Source organism: Lampetra planeri, unplaced genomic scaffold, assembly GCF_965212315.1.
Source record: "Lampetra planeri unplaced genomic scaffold, kcLamPlan1.2.h2 scaffold_537, whole genome shotgun sequence".
NCBI lineage: Eukaryota > Metazoa > Chordata > Hyperoartia > Petromyzontiformes > Petromyzontidae > Lampetra > Lampetra planeri.
In genome coordinates this window covers 1-21,173 of record NW_027615360.1, presented here as the reverse complement: position 1 = coordinate 21,173, position 21,173 = coordinate 1, and the positions used below count along the sequence as shown (strand labels likewise).

Sequence of the window (21,173 nt, the reverse complement as noted above, 5' to 3'; positions counted from 1 at the left end):
CACAACAATCACGAGAATCACCACAACCACCACAACAATCACCACAATCACCAACAACAATCACAACAATCACCACAACAATCACCAGAATCACCACAAACACCAACATCAATCACAACAATCACCACAACCACCACAATAATCACCAGAATCACCACAAACACCAACAACAATCACGAGAATCACCACAACCACCACAACAATCACCACAAACACCAACAACAATCACAACAATCACCACAACCACAACAATCACCACAACAATCACCAGAATCACCACAAACACCAACATCAATCACAACAATCACCACAACCACCACAATAATCACCACAATCACCACAAACACCAACAACAATCACAACAATCACCACAACAATCACCAGAATCACCACAAACACCAACAACAATCACAACAATCACCACAACAATCACGAGAATCACCACAACCACCACAACAATCACCACAAACACCAACAACAATCACAACAATCACCAGAATCACCACAACCACCACAACAATCACCAGAATCACCACAAACACCAACATCAATCACAACAATCACCACAACCACCACAACAATCACCACAACAATCACCACAACAATCACCAGAATCACCACAAACACCAACAACAATCACGAGAATCACCACAACCACCACAACAATTACCACAATCACCACAAACACCAACAACAATCACAACAATCACCACAACCACCAACAACAATCACAACAATCACGAGAATCACCACAAACACCAACATTCACAACAATCACGAGAATCACCACAACCACCACAACAATCACCACAATCACCACAAACACCAACAACAATCACAACAATCACCAGAATCACCACAAACACCAACATCAATCACCACAACCACCACAACCACCACAACAATCACAACAATCACCACAACCACCAACAACAATCACAACAATCACCACAATAATCACCAGAATCACCACAAACACCAACAACAATCACCAGAATCACCACAAACATCAACAACAATCACGAGAATCACCACAACCACCACAACAATCACCACAATCACCACAAACACCAACAATCACAACAATCACCAGAATCACCACAACCACCACAACAATCACCACAATCACCACAAACACCAACAATCACAACAATCACCAGAATCACCACAAACACCACAATAATCACCAGAATCACCACAACCACCACAACAATCACCACAAACACCAACAATCACAACAATCACAACAATCACCACAACCACCACAACAATCACCACAATCACCACAAACACCAACAATCACAATAATCACCAGAATCACCACAACCACCACAACAATCACCACAAACACCAACAACAATCACGAGAATCACCACAACCACCACAACAATCACCACAAACACCAACAACAATCACGAGAATCACCACAACCACCACAACAATCACCACAAACACCAACAACAATCACAACAATCACCAGAATCACCACAACCACCACAACAATCACCACAACCACCACAACAATCACCACAACAATCACCAGAATCACCACAAACACCAACAACAATCACAACAATCACCACAACAATCACCAGAATCACCACAAACACCAACATCAATCACAACAATCACCACAACCACCACAATAATCACCAGAATCACCACAAACACCAACAACAATCACGAGAATCACCACAACCACCACAACAATCACCACAAACACCAACAACAATCACAACCATCACCAGAATCATCACAACCACCACAACAATCACCACAACAATCACCAGAATCACCACAAACACCAACATCAATCACAACAATCACCACAACCACCACAATAATCACCAGAATCACCACAAACACCAACAACAATCACAACAATCACCAGAATCACCACAACAATCACGAGAATCACCACAACCACCACCACAATCACCACAAACACCAACAACAATCACCACAACAATCACCTGAATCACCACAAACACCAATCACAACAATCACCACAACCACCACAATAATCACCAGAATCACCACAAACACCAACAACAATCACAACAATCACCACAACCACCACAACAATCACCACAAACAACAACAACAATCACAACAATCACCACAACCACCACAACAATCACAACAATCACCAGAATCACCACAAACAACAACATCAATCACAACAATCACCACAACCACCACAACAATCACCAGAATCACCACAAACACCAACAACAATCACAACAATCACCACAACCACCACAACAATCACCAGAATCACCACAACAATCACCAGAATCACCACAAACAACAACATCAATCACAACAATCACCACAACCACCACAACAATCACCACAATCACCACAAACACCAACAACAATCACAACAATCACCAGAATCACCACAAACACCAACAACAATCACAACAATCACCACAACAATCACCAGAATCACCACAAACACCAACAACAATCACAACAATCATCACAATCACCACAAACACCAACAACAATCACCACAACCACCACAACAATCACCAGAATCACCACAAACACCAACAACAATCACAACAATCATCACAATCACCACAAACACCAACAACAATCACAACAATCACCAGAATCACCACAAACACCAACAACAATCACAACAATCACCAGAATCACCACAAACACCAACAACAATCACAACAATCACCAGAATCACCACAAACACCAACAACAATCACAACAATCACCAGAATCACCACAACAATCACCAGAATCACCACAAACACCAACAACAATCACAACAATCACCACAACCACCACAACAATCACCAGAATCACCACAAACACCAACAACAATCACAACAATCACCAGAATCACCACAAACACCAACAACAATCACCACAACCACCACAACAATCACCAGAATCACCACAAACACCAACAACAATCACAACAATCACCAGAATCACCACAAACACCAACAACAATCACCACAAACACCAACAACAATCACCACAACCACCACAACAATCACCAGAATCACCACAAACACCAACAACAATCACAACAATCATCACAATCACCACAAACACCAACAACAATCACCACAATAATCACCAGAATCACCACAAACACCAACAACAATCACAACAATCACCACAAACAACAACAATCACAACAATCACCAGAATCACCACAAACACCAACAACAATCACAACAACCACCACAACAATCACCAGAATCACCACAAACATCAACAACAATCACCACAACAATCACCACAATCACCACAAACACCAACAACAATCACAACAACCACAACAATCACCACAATCACCACAAACACCAACAACAATCACAACAACCACAACAATCACCACAATCACCACAAACACCAACAACAATCACAATAATCACCAGAATCACCACAAACACCAACAACAATCACGAGAATCACCACAACCACCACAACAATCACCACAAACACCAACAACAATCACCAGAATCACCACAAACACCAACAACAATCACAACAATCACCACAACCACCACAACAATCACCACAAACAACAACAATCACAACAATCACCACAATCACCACAAACACCAACAACAATCACAACAATCACCACAACCACCAACAACAATCACAACAATCACCAGAATCACCACAAACACCACCACAATCACCACAAACACCAACATCAATCACAACAATCACTACAAACACCACCACAATCACCAGAATCACCACAAACACCAACAACAATCACCAGAATCACTACAAACACCACCACAATCACCACAAACACCAACATCAATCACTACAAACACCAACATCAATCACAACAATCACCACAAACACCAACAACAATCACCACAATCACCACAAACACCAACATCAATCACAACAATCACCACAAACACCAACAACAATCACCAGAATCACCACAAACACCACCACAATCACCACAAACACCAACATCAATCACAACAATCACCACAAACACCAACAACAATCACCAGAATCACTACAAACACCAGCAACAATCACAACAATCACCAGAATCACCACAACCACCACCACAATCACCACAAACACCAACATCAATCACAACAATCACTACAAACACCAACAACAATCACCAGAATCACCACAAACACCAACATCAATCACAACAATCACCACAAACACCAACATCAATCACAACAATCACCACAAACACCAACAACAATCACCAGAATCACTACAAACACCAACATCAATCACAACAATAATCACCAGAATCACCACAAACACCAACAACCATCACCACAATAATCACCAGAATCACCACAAACACCAACAACAATCACAACAATCACCAGAATCACCACAAACACCAACATCAATCACAACAATCACCACAAACACCAACATCAATCACAACAATCACCACAAACACCAACAACAATCACCAGAATCACTACAAACACCAACATCAACCACCACAATAATCACCAGAATCACCACAAACACCAACAACAATCACAACAATCACCAGAATCACCACAAACACCAACAACAATCACGAGAATCACCACAACCACCACAACAATCACCAGAATCACCACAAACAACAACAATCACAACAATCACCAGAATCACCACAAACACCAACAACAATCACAACAATCACCACAACCACCACAACAATCACCAGAATCACCACAAACACCAACAACAATCACAACAATCACCAGAATCACCACAAACACCAACAACAATCACCACAACCACCACAACAATCACCAGAATCACCACAAACACCAACAACAATCACCACAATAATCACCAGAATCACCACAAACACCAACAACAATCACGAGAATCACCACAACCACCACAACAATCACCACAACAATCACCAGAATCACCACAAACACCAACAACAATCACCACAAACACCAACAACAATCACCACAACCACCACAACAATCACCAGAATCACCACAAACACCAACAACAATCACAACAATCATCACAATCACCACAAACACCAACAACAATCACCACAACCACCACAACAATCACCAGAATCACCACAAACACCAACAACAATCACAACAATCACCAGAATCACCACAAACACCAACAACAATCACCACAAACACCAACAACAATCACCACAACCACCACAACAATCACCAGAATCACCACAAACACCAACAACAATCACCACAATAATCACCAGAATCACCACAAACACCAACAACAATCACGAGAATCACCACAACCACCACAACAATCACCACAAACAACAACAATCACAACAATCACCACAATCACCACAAACACCAACAACAATCACAACAACAATCACAACAATCACCAGAATCACCACAAACATCAACAACAATCACCACAACAATCACAACAATCACCACAAACACCAACAACAATCACCAGAATCACTACAAACACCAGCAACAATCACAACAATCACCAGAATCACCACAACCACCACCACAATCACCACAAACACCAACAACCATCACCACAATAATCACCAGAATCACCACAAACACCAACAACCATCACAACAATCACGAGAATCACCACAACCACCACAACAATCACCACAAACAACAACAATCACAACAATCACCAGAATCACCACAAACACCAACAACAATCACAACAATCACCACAACCACCACAAACATCAACATCAATCACAACAATCACCAGAATCACCACAAACATCAACAACAATCACAACAATCATCACAATCACCACAAACACCAACAACAATCACCAGAATCACCACAACAATCACCACCACCACCACAACAATCACTACAACTACCAGAACAATCACAATAAGCATCACAACCACCACCACAATCACCACAATAACCACAGCAACGACCACAACAACCACAAAAATCACCAAAACCACCACATCACCACAACCAATACCCGCCATTCGCCACTAAGTGGCGGTGACGTCACCACGACGCTTGTGCCAGGCCATGTGCACCCTGAGGCCACGTGAAGTGTCGAACGCCCGCTGGCAGGAGGTCACGGGGCAGACCCAGCAGGTGCCACTGATCGACTGACCGAGATGACCGAGATGACTGGCCGATGCACCACCTGTGCCCCCTACTGTGCCAACTTGCTGTGCTTTAGCCACCCGGCGCTCCGCTCGTTGTTGTGAGCGTCGCTCCTCCGCCCTCCGTTGTTGCTGGGGGGCGACTGCCTCCAACTGCCCAGCAGCGTCCTTCATGAGCCTCCTCCATCACCACAACAACAACAATAGCCACACAGTGGAGGTGACGTCACCACGGCGCGATGATTTGGTGGTTGCTGTTGTTGCGGTGGTTGGTGGTTGCTGTTGTTGGTGGTTGTTGTAGTTGCTGCTGTTGGTGGCGTTCTGCACCGGGGTCGGAGAGGCGGGCCGAGTGGGCGGGGCGAAGGGGGGTGGGTGGACCGAGTGGGCGGGGCGAAGGGGGGTGAGTGGGCGGGGCGAAGGGGGGTTGGGTGGGCCGAGTGGGCGGGGCGAAGGGGGGTGGGTGGGCCGAGTGGGCGGGGCGAAGGGGGTGGGTGGGCCGAGTGGGCGGGGCGAAGGGGGGGGTGGGTGGGCCGAGTCGGCGGGGCGAAGGAGGGGTGGGCTGAGTGGGCGGGGCGAAGGAGGGGTGGGCTGAGTGGGCGGGGCGAAGGGGGGTGGGTGGGCCGAGTGGGCGGGGCGAAGGGGGTGGGTGGACCGAGTGGGCGGGGCGAAGGGGGGTGGGTGAGCCGAGTGGTCGGGGCGCAGGCGGAGTGGGTGGGCCGAGTGGGCGGGGCGAAGGGGGGTGGGTGGGCCGAGTTGGCGGGGCGAAGGGGGTGGGTGGGCCGAGTGGGCGGGGCGAAGGGGGTGGGGGCCGAGTGGGCGGGGCGAAGGGGGGTGGGTGGGCCGAGTGGGCGGGGCGAACGAGGGGTGGGCTGAGTGGGCGGGGCGAAGGGGGGTGGGTGGGCCGAGTGGGCGGGGCGAAGGGGGGTGGGTGGGCCGAGTTGGCGGGGCGAAGGGGGTGGGTGGGCCGAGTGGGCGGGGCGAAGGGGGTAGGGGCCGAGTGGGCGGGGCGAAGGGGGGTGGGTGGGCCGAGTGGGCGGGGCGAACGAGGGGTGGGCGGGGCGAAGGGGGTGGGGGGGTCGAGTGGGCGGGGCGAAGGGGGGTGGGGGGCCGAGTGGGCGGGGTGGGTGGGCCGAGTGGGCAGGACGAAGGGGGTGAACCCAGTGGGCGGGCGGTTGGGACGAGGGGGCGGACTGAGGGGGCGGGGACACTCGGGAAGGGGGTGGGGCGTGTTAGTGACGTCACGAGTTGATGCGGCGGTGACATCACGAGGAGGAGGACGAGGAGGAGGAGAGGCGTTTATTGCTCACGGGCTCCCGCTTCCGTCCCCGGCTGTCTCCCCTCCGTCTCTCCCCCCCCCCCAACAACAACACATCGCGGCTGCTCCCCGTGTCTTCTCGACCGCCCGCCGCTGAGCCTCTCTCCCCGCCGTCGGTTTATGGTCTCAGGCGCGGGGCTCCCGCGAGGGGCGTCCCGTCGCGCCGCGCAGTGACCGGCGCCGGCCGCCGCCGTTGCCGCCAGGACAATGGATTCGGACGAGGGCTTCATCTACGATGAAGACGAGGTGTACAGCGAGGAGGAGACCGACGAGGACGATGACGAAGACGAGACGTCCGAGATGGGCGAGGTGGAGATGCAGGAGCCCGTGCTCGAGGCCGGCCAGGCCGGCGACGGGGACGAGTTCCCGCACGAGGTGCTCACGGCCGAGCAGGTGGTGCAGCACATGGTGGAGTGCATCAAGGAGGTGAACGAGGTGATCGAGGTGAGGCGGAGAGAGGTCGGGGTGGGCGATGCGACGCTGTCTCGGGCCCCCCCTGGGAACTTGGGACAGGCCGATGGGGTCGGGCTGTCACTGGGAGGGTTGTCTCCCCTATGGGGGTACGGAGACTCGCTGTCTACAAGACACGGCAAGATCTGTCTCCCCGTGTAATGAGAGAGAGAGAAGGGGGGTGCTTGGCTCCAGGAAGACAGGAACACACGGGGAGACGAGGCACAGAAAGACACAAACACAGGGGTGACGATGACACGGGGAGACACAGTGAGACTCGGGGATAAACAGACACAGGAAGACAATGACACGGGGAGATCGAGACACAGGGACGCTGAGCCATAGAGATGAACGCGGAAACGGAGACACAGGGACACGGGAATACCTACACAGGGAGGGAGACACGGGGACATACGAGACAGACACGGGGACACAGCTGTAGGGAGACACGAGTAGATGGGGAGACACGGGTATATGGATGGGGAGACACAGGAGGACACACCGCAGTAGGGAGACACGGGTAGATGGGGAGACACGGGTACATGAGGAGACACAGCGACGGAAGAGAGAGAGACACGAGGACACACAGATGTAGAGAGACACGGGTAGATGGGGAGACACAGGAGGACACACCGCAGTAGGGAGACACGGGTACATGGGGAGACACAGCGACGGAAGAGAGAGACACGAGGACACACAGATGTAGAGAGACACGGGTAGATGGGGAGACACAGGAGGACACACCGCAGTAGGGAGACACGGGTACATGAGACACACGAGGACGCAGCTGTAGGGAGACACGGGTCGATGGGGAGACACGGGTACATGTGGAGACACAGGAGGACACACCGCAGTAGGGAGACAAGGGTACATGGGGAGACACGGACGGAAGACAGAGAGAGAGACACGAGGACGCAGCTGTAGGGAGACACGGGTACATGGGGAGACAGAGAGTGACACGAGGACGCAGCTGTAGGGAGACACGGGGGTGGAGGGGTGCCCGCGGCCCGGGTCGTCTGTCTGGCCCCGGCTGTAAGATGGCGGCTTCCCCGCGTCTCCCCCGCGTCCCGCGGAGGCCGCGACTTGTGGAGTTGCGAGGCTGCGGCTCGCGAGGAGCCGCGGGGCCGCGGGCTCCGTCTCCCCGGAGTCCGTGCCCAGGCCCCGCGCCGCCTGCGCCATCAAAATCCAGCCGAGTCACCCGTGCCGGGCCGAAGCCTCGGGCACTCCTTGCGGCCTAGGGGGAGCAGGCGGCCTCGGGCGTGGGGAAGAATCAGGAAAGTGCCTAGGCTGCTCGTCAGCGAGTAGGCCTCGCCTGGTCGAGTTTCCAACGGCAAAAAACGGCGAAACCAGCGGGGGGAGAGGAGGGGGGAGAGAGACAGCGAAGGGAGAGACGGGAGATAGACAGCGAAGGGAGAGACAGAGAAGAGAGACGGAAGGGGGAGAAGGGTGCTAGACAGAGAAGGCGGAGAAGGGAGCTAGACAGATAAGGGAGAGACAGAGAAGAGAGACAGGGAAGGGGGAGAGACGGGAGATAGACAGAGAAAGGGGGTACACAGAGAATGGAGAGACAGGGAAGGGGGAGACGGGAGAAGGGGGATAGACAGCGAAGGGAGAGACAGAGAAGAGAGACAGAGAAGGGGGATAGACAGAGAAGGCAGAAAGGGTAGAGACAGGGAAGAGAGAAAGGAGATAGACAGAGAAGAGCGACAGAGAAGGGGGATAGACAGAGAAGGAAGAAAGGGTTGAGACGGAGAAGAGAGAAGGGAGATGGACAGAGAAGAGAGACAGGGAAGGGGGAGAGGGGGATAGACAGAGAAGGAAGAGGGGGTAGAGACGGAGAAGAGAGAAGGAAGAGAGACAGAGAAAGGGGAGAGACAGAGAAGAAAGAGGGGGGGTAGACAGAGCAGAGAGACATGGAAGGGGGAGACGGGAGGAGGGGGATCTACAGAGAAGGGAGACAGGGAAGGGCAGCGAAGGGGGATAGACAGAGAAGGGGGGAGACAAAGAATGGCAGAGCAGGGAGGGGGGAGAGACAGAGAAGGGAGACCGGGAAGGGGGAGACATGGAATGGCTAGACAGAGAGGGGGGGGGGGTAGGCAGAGGGGGGAGAGACGGAGAAGCGGGAGAGACAGAGAATACAGAGAGAGACAGAATAGAGAGAGAGAGAGACAGAATAGAGGGATAGACAGAATAGAGAGGGAGAGACAAGAGAGAGAAGAGGGAGAGACAGAGAAGAGAGCGACAGAGAAAAGGGGGAAACCGAGAAAGGGAGAGACAAAGCAGAATACAGAAGGGAGAGAGAAACAAGAGAGCGGCGCAAAGACAGTCCACCACGGCACGATGGAGGGAAAGACAGCCGTGCAGTAGGATTAGAGAGGACTCGGGGGGTTTCCGAGGGGTGCAGGGGACGTGAGCGGTCGGGCCATGGGTGAGATAGTGAAGGTTGGAACATTGGGACCGCGACATTAAATATAACCAGCCATGCTCAATCCACTGGTGGATTAAGCCCCCCTCTCCCCCCCCCTAAGCTGCCGCCACCTCTCACGATCATGCGCTGTAACAATCCACCCAGCACATGGCACCTGAGCTGAATTAATAAGCACCTACATTACCCTACATGACCCTTTACACTACCCCCTACAGGATCCTAACACTACCCCCTACAGGACCCTGACACTACCCCCTACAGGACCCTGACACTACCCCTACAGGATCCTGACACTACCCCTACAGGATCCTGACACTACCCCCTACAGGACCCTGACACTACCCCCTACAGGACCCTGACACTACCCCCTACAGGACCCTGACACTACCCCTACAGGATCCTGACACTACCCCCTACAGGACCCTGACACTACCCCCTACAGGATCCTGACACTACCCCCTACAGGATCCTGACACTACCCCCTACAGGACCCTGACACTACCCCTACAGGATCCTGACACTACCCCCTACAGGATCCTGACACTTCCCCTACAGGATCCTGACACTACCCCTACAGGACCCTGACACTACCCCTACAGGACCCCGACACTACCCCTACAGGATCCTGACACTACCCCTACAGGACCCTGACACTACCCCTACAGGATCCTGACACTACCCCCTACAGGACCCTGACACTACCCCTACAGGACCCTGACACTACCCCTACAGGATCCTGACACTACCCCTACAGGATCCTGACACTACCCCTACAGGATCCTGACACTACCCCTACAGGATCCTGACACTACCCCTACAGGATCCTGACACTACCCCTACAGGATCCTGACACTACCCCTACAGGATCCTGACACTACCCCTACAGGATCCTGACACTACCCCTACAGGATCCTGACACTACCCCTACAGGACCCTACAGGACCCCCTACAGGACCCTGACACTACCCCTACAGAATCCTGACACTACCCCCTACAGGGTCCTGACACTACCCCTACAGGACCCCGACACTACCCCTACAGGACCCTGACCCTACCCCTACAAGACCCTGACACTACCCCTACAGGATCCTGACACTACCCCCTACAGGACCCTGACACTACCCCTACAGGACCCTACAGGACCCCCTACAGGATCCTGCCACTACCCCTACAGGACCCTGACACTACCCCTACAGGATCCTGACACTACCCCTACAGGATCCTGACACTACCCCTACAGGGTCCTGACACTACCCCTACAGGACCCTGACACTACCCCCTACAGGACCCTACAGGACCCCCTACAGGATCTTGCCACTACCCCTACAGGACCCTGACACTACCCCTACAGGACCCTGACACTACCCCTACAGGACCCTGACACTACCCCTACAGGATCCTGACACTACCCCTCCAGGATCCTGACACTACCCCTACAGGACCCTGACACTACCCCCTACAGGACCCTGACACTACCCCCTACAGGACCCTGACACTACCCCTACAGGACCCTGACACTACCCCTACAGGATCCTGACACTACCCCCTACAGGACCCTGACACTACCCCTACAGGATCCTGACACTACCCCCTACAGGACCCTGACACTACCCCTACAGGACCCTGACACTACCCCTACAGGATCCTGACACTACCCCTACAGGATCCTGACACTACCCCTACAGGATCCTGACACTACCCCTACAGGATCCTGACACTACCCCTACAGGATCCTGACACTACCCCTACAGGATCCTGACACTACCCCTACAGGACCCTGACACTACCCCTACAGGATCCTGATACTACCCCCTACAGGACCCTGACACTACCCCTACAGGACCCTGACACTACCCCTACAGGATCCTGACACTACCCCTACAGGATCCTGACACTACCCCTACAGGATCCTGACACTACCCCTACAGGATCCTGACACTACCCCTACAGGATCCTGACACTACCCCTACAGGATCCTGACACTACCCCTACAGGATCCTGACACTACCCCTACAGGATCCTGACACTACCCCTACAGGATCCTGACACTACCCCTACATTACCCTATTTGACCCTTTACAATACCCCCTACAGCGACTTGCACTACTCCCTACATCACCCTCTATTACCCACACATTACCCCCTACAGGGCTCTTACACGACCCCCCCCCAAATTATCCCCTCCATTACCCCTACACCTACATTTCTCCTACAATTTACCCGCTTACTTATCCTTGTTGGCGTTATCCAATGCCTGTCTGGTTTATCCCTTTTTCGTGCTGTCAACGCTGTCTGTGTTGATGAATTTATTAGAATCCGTGACATTTGCTGTTAGACGTAGCGGCCTCTAGTGGCTGCAAAGGGTATAGGTGTAGCTATGACTGCACAGAGCATGCAGCTGCACGTAGGGAATCGAGTAGCGTCGATTCCTGCACTCGCGATTCTATGTTTAGGAATCAATTATATTGCATCGTACGTCTAAACCGTGTGGTTGCCTTCGCCTGTGTGGTTAACCATATGTGGCTACTGACGTGTGCTTACCGTACCCTCGGTGGTTGCCGTCCTGTAATTACTCTCTGGGGTTACCTACCCCTACCTGGTTACCCTTGCAGTGTGGTTAACCACCACCCAATGTGGTTACCCTACCCCGTGTGGTTACCTCCCCTGCCCCGTGTGGTTTCCTGCCCCCCCCCCCCACCACCTCCGTGTGCCCCCCCCCCCGCTCGTGTGGGAGGTAGAGGGGGGGGGTACTGCCCGCAGCTGTCAGTGTGAGCCACGCCGCCACGGCACTCGGCACGCACGTGACTCGTCATTACATAAGCGGCGCGTGTTTACTCCACTCCCGTGGGGGGCGCGATCACGAAGGCGGGGGTGGGGAGGCCCCCCTCCCCCCACCTAGGTAGCGAGGACATAGCAGAAGCCCCCCTTCCCCGTGCCCCCCCCCCCCCATCTCCCCCCCTCCCACGCGTGCGGGTGTTGATTTGTAATCCAGTGTGAATCTTGAGATTAACTGGGCTCCCCCCGTCGCTCGCCCCCCCCCCCTCCCACCTGTGCCCTTGTGCCCTTGTGCCTCCACAGATCCCCGCCACTACCACCCGCATCCTGCTCAGTCACTTCAACTGGGACAAGGAGAAGCTCATGGAGAGGCGAGTGGGGGGTGGGGGGGGTTGCTGCGGGGTTCTGGGGGGTCCTAGGGGGTCCTGGGGAGTGGGTGGTCCCTGGTAGGGGGTTAGGGAGTTGGCTTGGAGGGACCCGGGCTGTGTGTGTGTATGTGATGGACGAGTCTGGCGGAGTGGAGGTGGGATGAAGTGGGTAAGCGTGTTGGTGAGTGTTGCCAAAGTATGTTGAGTATGGGGAAGTGTTTGGTGAGTGTGGTATAGTGTGGGTCAGTATTGGTGAGCACGAGTTGGTGTGGCTGACTTGGGCCCTGGAAGCGGCGTCTGTGTGTGCGTTGAGCTCGGGGGGAGGTACACAGGCTTTAACCCCTGTGCTGTGCTATGTGTGTGTGATGGTGAGTGACCCCGTGCCGTGCGAGCGAGCGAGTGACCCAAATGCGGGACGGAGAGTGACACCGGTCCGTGCGGCGCAGGTATTTCGATGGCAACCTGGACAAGCTGTTTGCCGAGTGCCACGTGATCAACCCCAACAACCGCAAGCTGCGCTCGGCGCGGCCCACGTCCACGCGCTCCTCCTCCCAGGAGGTCTTCTGCTGGATCTGCTACCTGACCTTCCCTCCCTCGGTCAGTCTCTGCATGTTCGCTCGCTCGTGTCTGTGTGCCGCAACTCGCGTGAAGCCCATACGCATGCGTAGAGACCCATAGGCTCGCGTAGAGACCCATAGGCTGACGTAGAGACCTATAGGTTTACATTGAGACCCATTGGCTCACGTAGAGACCCATAGGCTCACGTAGAGACCCATAGGCTCACGTAGAGACCCATAGGCTCACGTAGAGACCCATAGGCTCGCGTAGAGACCCATAGGCTGACGTAGAGACCTATAGGTTTACATTGAGACCCATTGGCTCACGTAGAGACCCATAGGCTCACGTAGAGACCCATAGGCTCACGTAGAGACCCATAGGCTCACGTAGAGACCCATAGGCTCACGTAGAGACCCATAGGCAGACATAGAGACCTATAGGTTTACATTGAGACCCATTGGCTCACGTAGAGACCCATAGGCTCACGTAGAGACCCATAGGCTCACGTAGAGACCCATAGGCTCACGTAGAGACCCATAGGCTCACGTAGAGACCCATAGGCTCACGTAGAGACCCATAGGCTCACGTAGAGACCCATAGGCTCACGTAGAGACCCATAGGCTCACGTAGAGACCCATAGGCTCACGTAGAGACCCATAGGCTGACATTGAGACCTATTGGCTCACGTAGAGACCCATAGGCTCACGTAGAGACCCATAGGCTCACGTAGAGACCCATAGGCTCACGTAGAGACCCATAGGCTCACGTAGAGACCCATAGGCTCACGTAGAGACCCATAGGCTCACGTAGAGACCCATAGGCTCACGTAGAGACCCATAGGCTCACGTAGAGACCCATAGGCTCACGTAGAGACCCATAGGCTCACGTAGAGACCCATAGGCTCACGTAGAGACCCATAGGCTCACGTAGAGACCCATCGGCTCACGTAGAGACCCATAGAATAATAATAAAACAAGTTTCAGGTACATTTTTGTGTAACCAGGTGAGACGTCAGTAGACCAGGATGTGAGTCTCATTTGCAAGAGTGAGTGGCATGGGGCACCAAAACGACAAGAGCAAAGCAAATGAAGTTAGGCACGAAAATACTACTATTTGTGTTAAGTCTAAAGAGCACTTCGATTCTAGTTGGCCGATTCTGAAAAAGATAAGTTTCGTAACAGACAGCATCTTCACGTGATAACCATTGACCGGTGGTTATATCTTCGCATGGGCTAGGGTTCTGGGACCCCCCTGATGTAGGAGATCTCCTCTGCCTTCAAGAATTGTAACAGTATCAGTTCCACATTACGGAGCAGGATGATGATAAACTTAACTAAAACTCATCTTCTTGGTTCTTTCGGTAAAGTCACGTGACTTTACCGAAAGAACCAAGAAGATGAATCCCTGCAGTCACGAAAGCTTTAAATCTAAATTTAACTAAAACTGTTTTTTTATTTTACTAGGTAAGGCCCACTATATATTAGGAAAGCGACTTGGCCACAAGTGATAGCCCAACGAAGTGGCTTATCATTTGGAAATTTACATCAGCCAAATTCTCTAAAGGCATGTTTCTAAATGTGAAGGGAAAAACCGGAGGACCCGGAGAAAAATCCACACGACCATAGGGAGAAGATGCAAACTCCATACATACAGGTGTCAGCCGGGATTTGGACCCACGACCTCCTGAATACCAGGCGAGGTAGCTAACATCTCACCACCGCGGCGCTCACATCATCATGATGATGATGTTGTCACAAGAAGGCAATGCTGGTGTGATTTGTGATTTGTGATGAGAGAATTGGGGGGGGGGGGGCTGAGTTACGGACCCCAGGCTGGGACCTGTAACTTGGCGTTTTCAGGCGCTTGCAGCGGGGGTCCCTGTGTGTCAGACCCATCACGGAGTTTTGGTAAATAACACTATGTTACACAATTTTTGTTCCTGGGTAGTAAGTGTTATTTTGTAATTTCTTATGCCAAAAAAGTAATAAAATGGCTTATTCCCCACAAACTTTGCTTTTGTGACCAGGACAGTGATATTTTGAAATTTACCTATTTTCAACGGGCAAATTTGGGTCTTTTCGTTCACATAAAGTCAGAAAAAAACCAACATATGACTCAAATTTAACATGTATTTATACTAGAGTAATACAAAAAGGACTACAAAAGATTTAGAAATGAGTAGTTTTTCGAGATTTACGATGATACTGTAAATCACTTTCACGAATCAGCCACCAAATGTTGTCTCCCATCATGTTCTCGTTAAACTGTCCTTGGTAGCGGCATTCAAAGTCCAGTATATCCTGGTGGAAGCGCTCGCCTTGCTCCTCCGAGTACGCTCCCATGTTCTCCTTGAATTTATCAAGATGAGCATCAAGGATATGGACTTTGAGGGACATCCTACAGCCCATTGTGCCGTAGTTCTTCACCAGAGTCTCAACCAGCTCCACATAATTTTCGACCACGAACCACTGCAACAAAGCTGTCCCAAGCCGCTTTCTCCTTACTAGTGACCTTCTTGGGGAATTCATTGCGCTCCAGGATCTTCTTTATCTGTGGTCCGACGAAGACACCGGCTTTGACCCTCTTAGGGAAGAAGTCTTGAAGGTACTTGATGGCTGCCGACTACTTATCTACAGCTCTGACATTGTTTCATAAGGCCCAATTTGATGTGCAGTGGTGGCATCAGCACCTTCCGGGGGTCCACCAGTGGCTCCCACTTGACGTTGTTCCTCCGCACAGAGAACTCGGTCCGCTGTGGGCAGTCCCGCCTGTAGTAGTGCGCCTTGGTGTCCCTGCTGTCCCAAAGGCAAAGATAGCAGGGAAACTTGGTAAAACCGCCTTGGAGACCCATCAGGAATGCCACCATTTTGAAGTCTCCGATGACCTCTCAGCCATACTCATCATACTTCAAGGCGTCCAGCAAGGTCTTGATGCTGTTGTAATCCTCTTTGAGGTGCACCGAGTCAGCCAGGGAAGAGACGGGTACTTGTTACCATTATCGAGCAGCACGGCTTTGAGGCTCCTGGGTGAGTTGTCAATGAAGAGGCGCCACTCATCCTGGTTACAGGAGATTCCGATTGCCTCGAACAGACTGGTCACATTGTGGCAGAAGTAGAGCCCATCTTGACGGGCGAAGAAGCTGCAAAAAGGTTGGGACGTTTCCTCTGATCTGCGACTTGCACACTTTATCCAACAAGTTCCACTGCTTGAGCATAGACGTCAAAAGCTCGGCATTGGACTTGGTGAGACCAAGATTTCTGATCAAGTCGCCAAGGTCTTTTTGGTTGGGGTAGTATGGGTTTCTCTCCTCAGCTCCACCTCTGAAATTGTCATCTGGATCTACATCGTCCTCCTCGCTCCCTGACTTGCTGCTGTCTTCTAAAGACGGCTGCTCTCTCTCCGGAGGAGTGGGTACGGGGAGCTAATGGAAGTGTGGCACCGGGGCGATGGATGAAGGAAGGTCCGGATACGTGATAGCAGGTGCATTCTTGCCAGTCTGACGTTTGGAAGGGTCCACCATGCAGAAGTAGCAGTTGCTTGAGTGGTCAGTAGGTTCTCGACAAATTCTTGGGATAGCGAACTTCATGGCTCTCTTTTCCCCCTCTGTACCATCCTACAAAAATACATTTATTTCACCCATGACTAATGTGTAAGATTTTCTCGCAACATTTTTCATATATGATATATTTTTCAATGACATTGAAAATTGTAAAATATTTCAAAATAAAAAAACTATTACAATAAAAATTTGTGAACAAATTTTAGAACGTAAAATTCCGAGCAACAATTATCCATCTTACCTTCCAGAGTGTTTTAGCATTGCTCGCAGGTGAAATGAGGTGCCCAGGGTTTTGTCTTGATCCCCGACAGGCATGCCGAAATATGCCTTGTAGGCCTCGCACATCTTAGCAGATGCGCCCACAGAGTCCTTTTTCGCTCTTGTCTTGATAAATTGTCTGCAGACATCACAAAATGCGTCTGCCGGATGCTTGCAGCCTCTTGATGCCATCTCAGGAAAACGCAGATATGCATCCACTTAGGCAGCTGGAACTAAACTGAACTGGTGGGCTTAAGGCCCCTATATTTATACTACTATTGATATTACTGGAAAGTTCTAGAATGTTCTAGAAGTTACTCCAAGTTTACTCGGAACTGAATCTATCTGGAATGTTCTGGAAAAGAGGTACATTTCAAAATATCACTGTCCTGGTCACAAAAGCAACGTTTGTGGGGAATAATAGCCATTTTTAAATCCTTTATATTAAGTTCACTTGTTTGCTTGCTTGCGCGCTTACGACCGTGCAAATCTTTCGGTCGTTTTTTAACCCACTTTCCGTGATCCAATCCAGCTGACATTTTGCACACAGACTCGTTGTGCGTGACAATTTATTTTTGTTAAAAAAAATTCCAAAATGTTCCACTTTTTAGGAAAAAAAATTTTTCATATTTAATTTAAAATACCAATGTGATAAAAATTAAACTCTTACTCAAGAAAAACAGAAATGAATAATAAACGAAAACCGATGCCACGCATATAAAGGATTTATAGTGAAAAACGGTTTTTACGGGTTAATTTGTTATACTTTTGAGGCATAAGCAATTAGGAAATAACACTTACTGCCCAGGAACAAAAAAAAACCTGCTCCACAGTGTAATTTTCTGAATGTTTTTCCAAAACTTCATTTTGTAATTGCACTGTAATGGGTCTAAAAATATCTCTGCCTGAGTCGGTGCACGCTGCGGGGAATCGATGACTTGCGCTTGGGCGGTGGCTCTGCTGCACGTGGCCTGCGATCCGTGGCCTGCGATCCGTGGCATGCACAGCGAAGCCACCGTCGGTGACTCACACCGAGGTGTTGTGAGACACCCTTGACCGTGGGCGTATCGGAGGAGCTTTCCCATGGCTCGCCCAGAGAATGCAGTACGGCAAAAAAAAAAAAAGTGGATTCCACCGGTTCCGTCTATATGGAGCAGAGTGTGGGTTTTTTCCGGTTTTCACCCCAGTTTCCTCAACATGAATTGGCCGATAACACCTTCATTTAGTAGTAGGTTTTTACCCTTTAAACTGGTACAAAACTGACACCTTTATACAAGGCATGTTTGCAATAACCGCAACACAAGCAGTCAAAATGCAAACAAAAAGAAACAACTCTGATAATGGTAATGATATGCACTGTCCTTGGGAGTTAGCGTCATCTGCTCCAACACCAATGGAGACTAGGCTCTAAGGAAAGCTGTCTCGGGTGTGTACCAATCATCTCCAAGGAAAGTGCATATCATTACCATTATCAGAGTTGTTTCTTTTTGTTTGCATTTTGACTACTTGTGTTGCGGTTATTGCAAACATGATGCCTTGTATAAAGGTGTCAGTTTTGTACCAGTTTAAAGGGTAAAAACCTACTACTATATTTTGCCACTGGTAAAGGAGATGTCTCATAGTGTAAACACCTTCATATGTAGAGGACCTACGAGCTTGGGGAGAAATTTGGTGCAGACTCACCACGCGTGGTTGCTGCTGCTGCCTTCCCGCTCGTCTGCGGTTCCTCCTCCTGGTGGCGCCTCTGAGTCCACCCCCACCCTCTCTCTGCCTACGAGAGCGAGCGAACGCACTTGCGGTGGCGGCGCAGCGTTACACGTCGAGATTATTGTTCATATAATTTCACATTGATTTACGTTTGCGCAATATTTTTCACGTGAAGATGCAGTTCATGTGGCTTTGTAGCTCTTTTTTAAAAACTTTTTTTTTGGAGACCCAGGTCACTCACTCTTGCAAATGAGACTCGTCACCCGGCCCTGGTTACACAAAATCAACATGAATCTTGCAGCTATTATTATTGTTATTATCATTCCGCTCGCTTACCCAGAAAAGCCTTGCTGAGTCTCGTGACGTTTGCCATGACGCACAATATTCCCTTGACGTTCCCACGCTGTTGAAGCTGCACGTTGGGCCCATTGCGTTGGCGTGGTTTTTGTAAGGAATTTATTTTCCTTTTTTAGAAAAATCTATTCCGCCCGCGTGCCTGCGTGCTAATGTAAATACAGGGTGACATGTCACCTGGGTACACGTACAGTGTGAAAGAAGTTCAACATACATACATGTATACAGCTCGTGTACACTTCCAGTGACTGGGTACAGATCCGTTTGCGTGTCGCTGAGAAGTATTTACTGGCTAGGCCTTATAAAGACAAAGATCTCCCGTATAGCCTCGAACAGACTGTTGGGGCAAGTGCCGTTGGTGAGCACCTGTGAAGGCCGGCACAGCACACGATGGGGTGGGTGGCCAGCACCATGACGGGTCACGTTTGTTTCCCCAGTGGCGATGTTTACACACCGCACCAGGCGCTCATTTAAGGCTGAGTTGACTTCGGGGAGGCCCAGGACCAATTCAGATAAACTCGGGTCACCAGGTTTCTTCGAGTGCTAACCTCACAAAGCCGTCACCACACACAGTGTTGGGGGAAGCTAACGTGAATGAGTAGTGAGCTACTTTGACACAAGTAGCTGCTATTCTAAAAGTTACTTCCAAAACGTAGCCTCCACTGTATCCATATTAAAACTGTATCCATCTTAAAACTGTATCATATTAAAACTGTATCCATCTTAAAACTGTATCATATTAAAACTGAATCCATCTGAAAACTGTATCATGTTAAAACTGTATCCATGTAAAAAATGTATCCACGTGAAAAGTGTATCCCATTTAAAAACTGCACCCCATTTAAAAAAATGTATTCTGTGTCACATGACACTCGTGCGAGCGTCTCAAATGTACACGGCCCAGCGATATCAGAATGGGTGCGCCGTTGCTATGCCAATGCAGCCGCACGATCGCACTCGCTCGACGTGTCAGACGCTCGGTAAATGAATGCAACGCATGCGTGGAAAATTACCCTAAAAGTATAAAGACGTTTAGCAAGCGGTAGAGCTCATGAACTTCTCAACGAGGGAGGTTTTCTCCTTTGAAGTCTCCTGCCAGTGAGAACTTCCTCGTGGTTTTCTACCGCTGGACGTCCGCAAACGGCACATCGTGATTTTCAACCGGCGGCGACGTCGTCATTTGAGGTCGTTGGCGGCGGCGGCGGCAAAAAACACCGCCGCCAAAATGTCACCGAGATTCGGATTTTCCCCTCGATGCTACGAATTGCCGCAAATGCCACCCACCACTTGGGTTATAAAAACCATCGCTGCG

The 21,173-nt window shown here is 50.6% G+C and overlaps 1 protein-coding gene across 1 annotated transcript; it reads left to right on the top strand.

Annotated features, from left to right (window-relative positions):
- The first annotated feature begins 7,317 nt into the window (after nt 1-7,317).
- On the top strand, nt 7,318-14,511 carry LOC144741408 (E3 ubiquitin-protein ligase arih1-like). The gene is made up of 3 exons (XM_078623952.1): nt 7,318-7,848; nt 13,361-13,428; nt 13,872-14,511. The coding sequence occupies exons 1-3, from the start codon at nt 7,612-7,614 to the stop codon at nt 14,101-14,103; spliced, it is 537 nt and encodes a 178-aa protein (XP_078480078.1). The 5' UTR covers nt 7,318-7,611; the 3' UTR covers nt 14,104-14,511.
- The last annotated feature ends 6,662 nt before the right edge of the window (nt 14,512-21,173 follow it).

What these genes read in the sequence shown, in the direction of transcription:
- LOC144741408 (XM_078623952.1), top strand. Translation starts at nt 7,612, where the DNA reads ATGGATTCGGACGAGGGCTTCATCTACGATGAAGACGAGGTGTACAGC. An exon ending in AGGTGAACGAGGTGATCGAG is followed by an intron (nt 7,849 to 13,360) that starts GTGAGGCGGAGA and finishes GTGCCTCCACAG; the next exon opens with ATCCCCGCCACTACCACCCG. An exon ending in AAGGAGAAGCTCATGGAGAG is followed by an intron (nt 13,429 to 13,871) that starts GCGAGTGGGGGG and finishes CGTGCGGCGCAG; the next exon opens with GTATTTCGATGGCAACCTGG.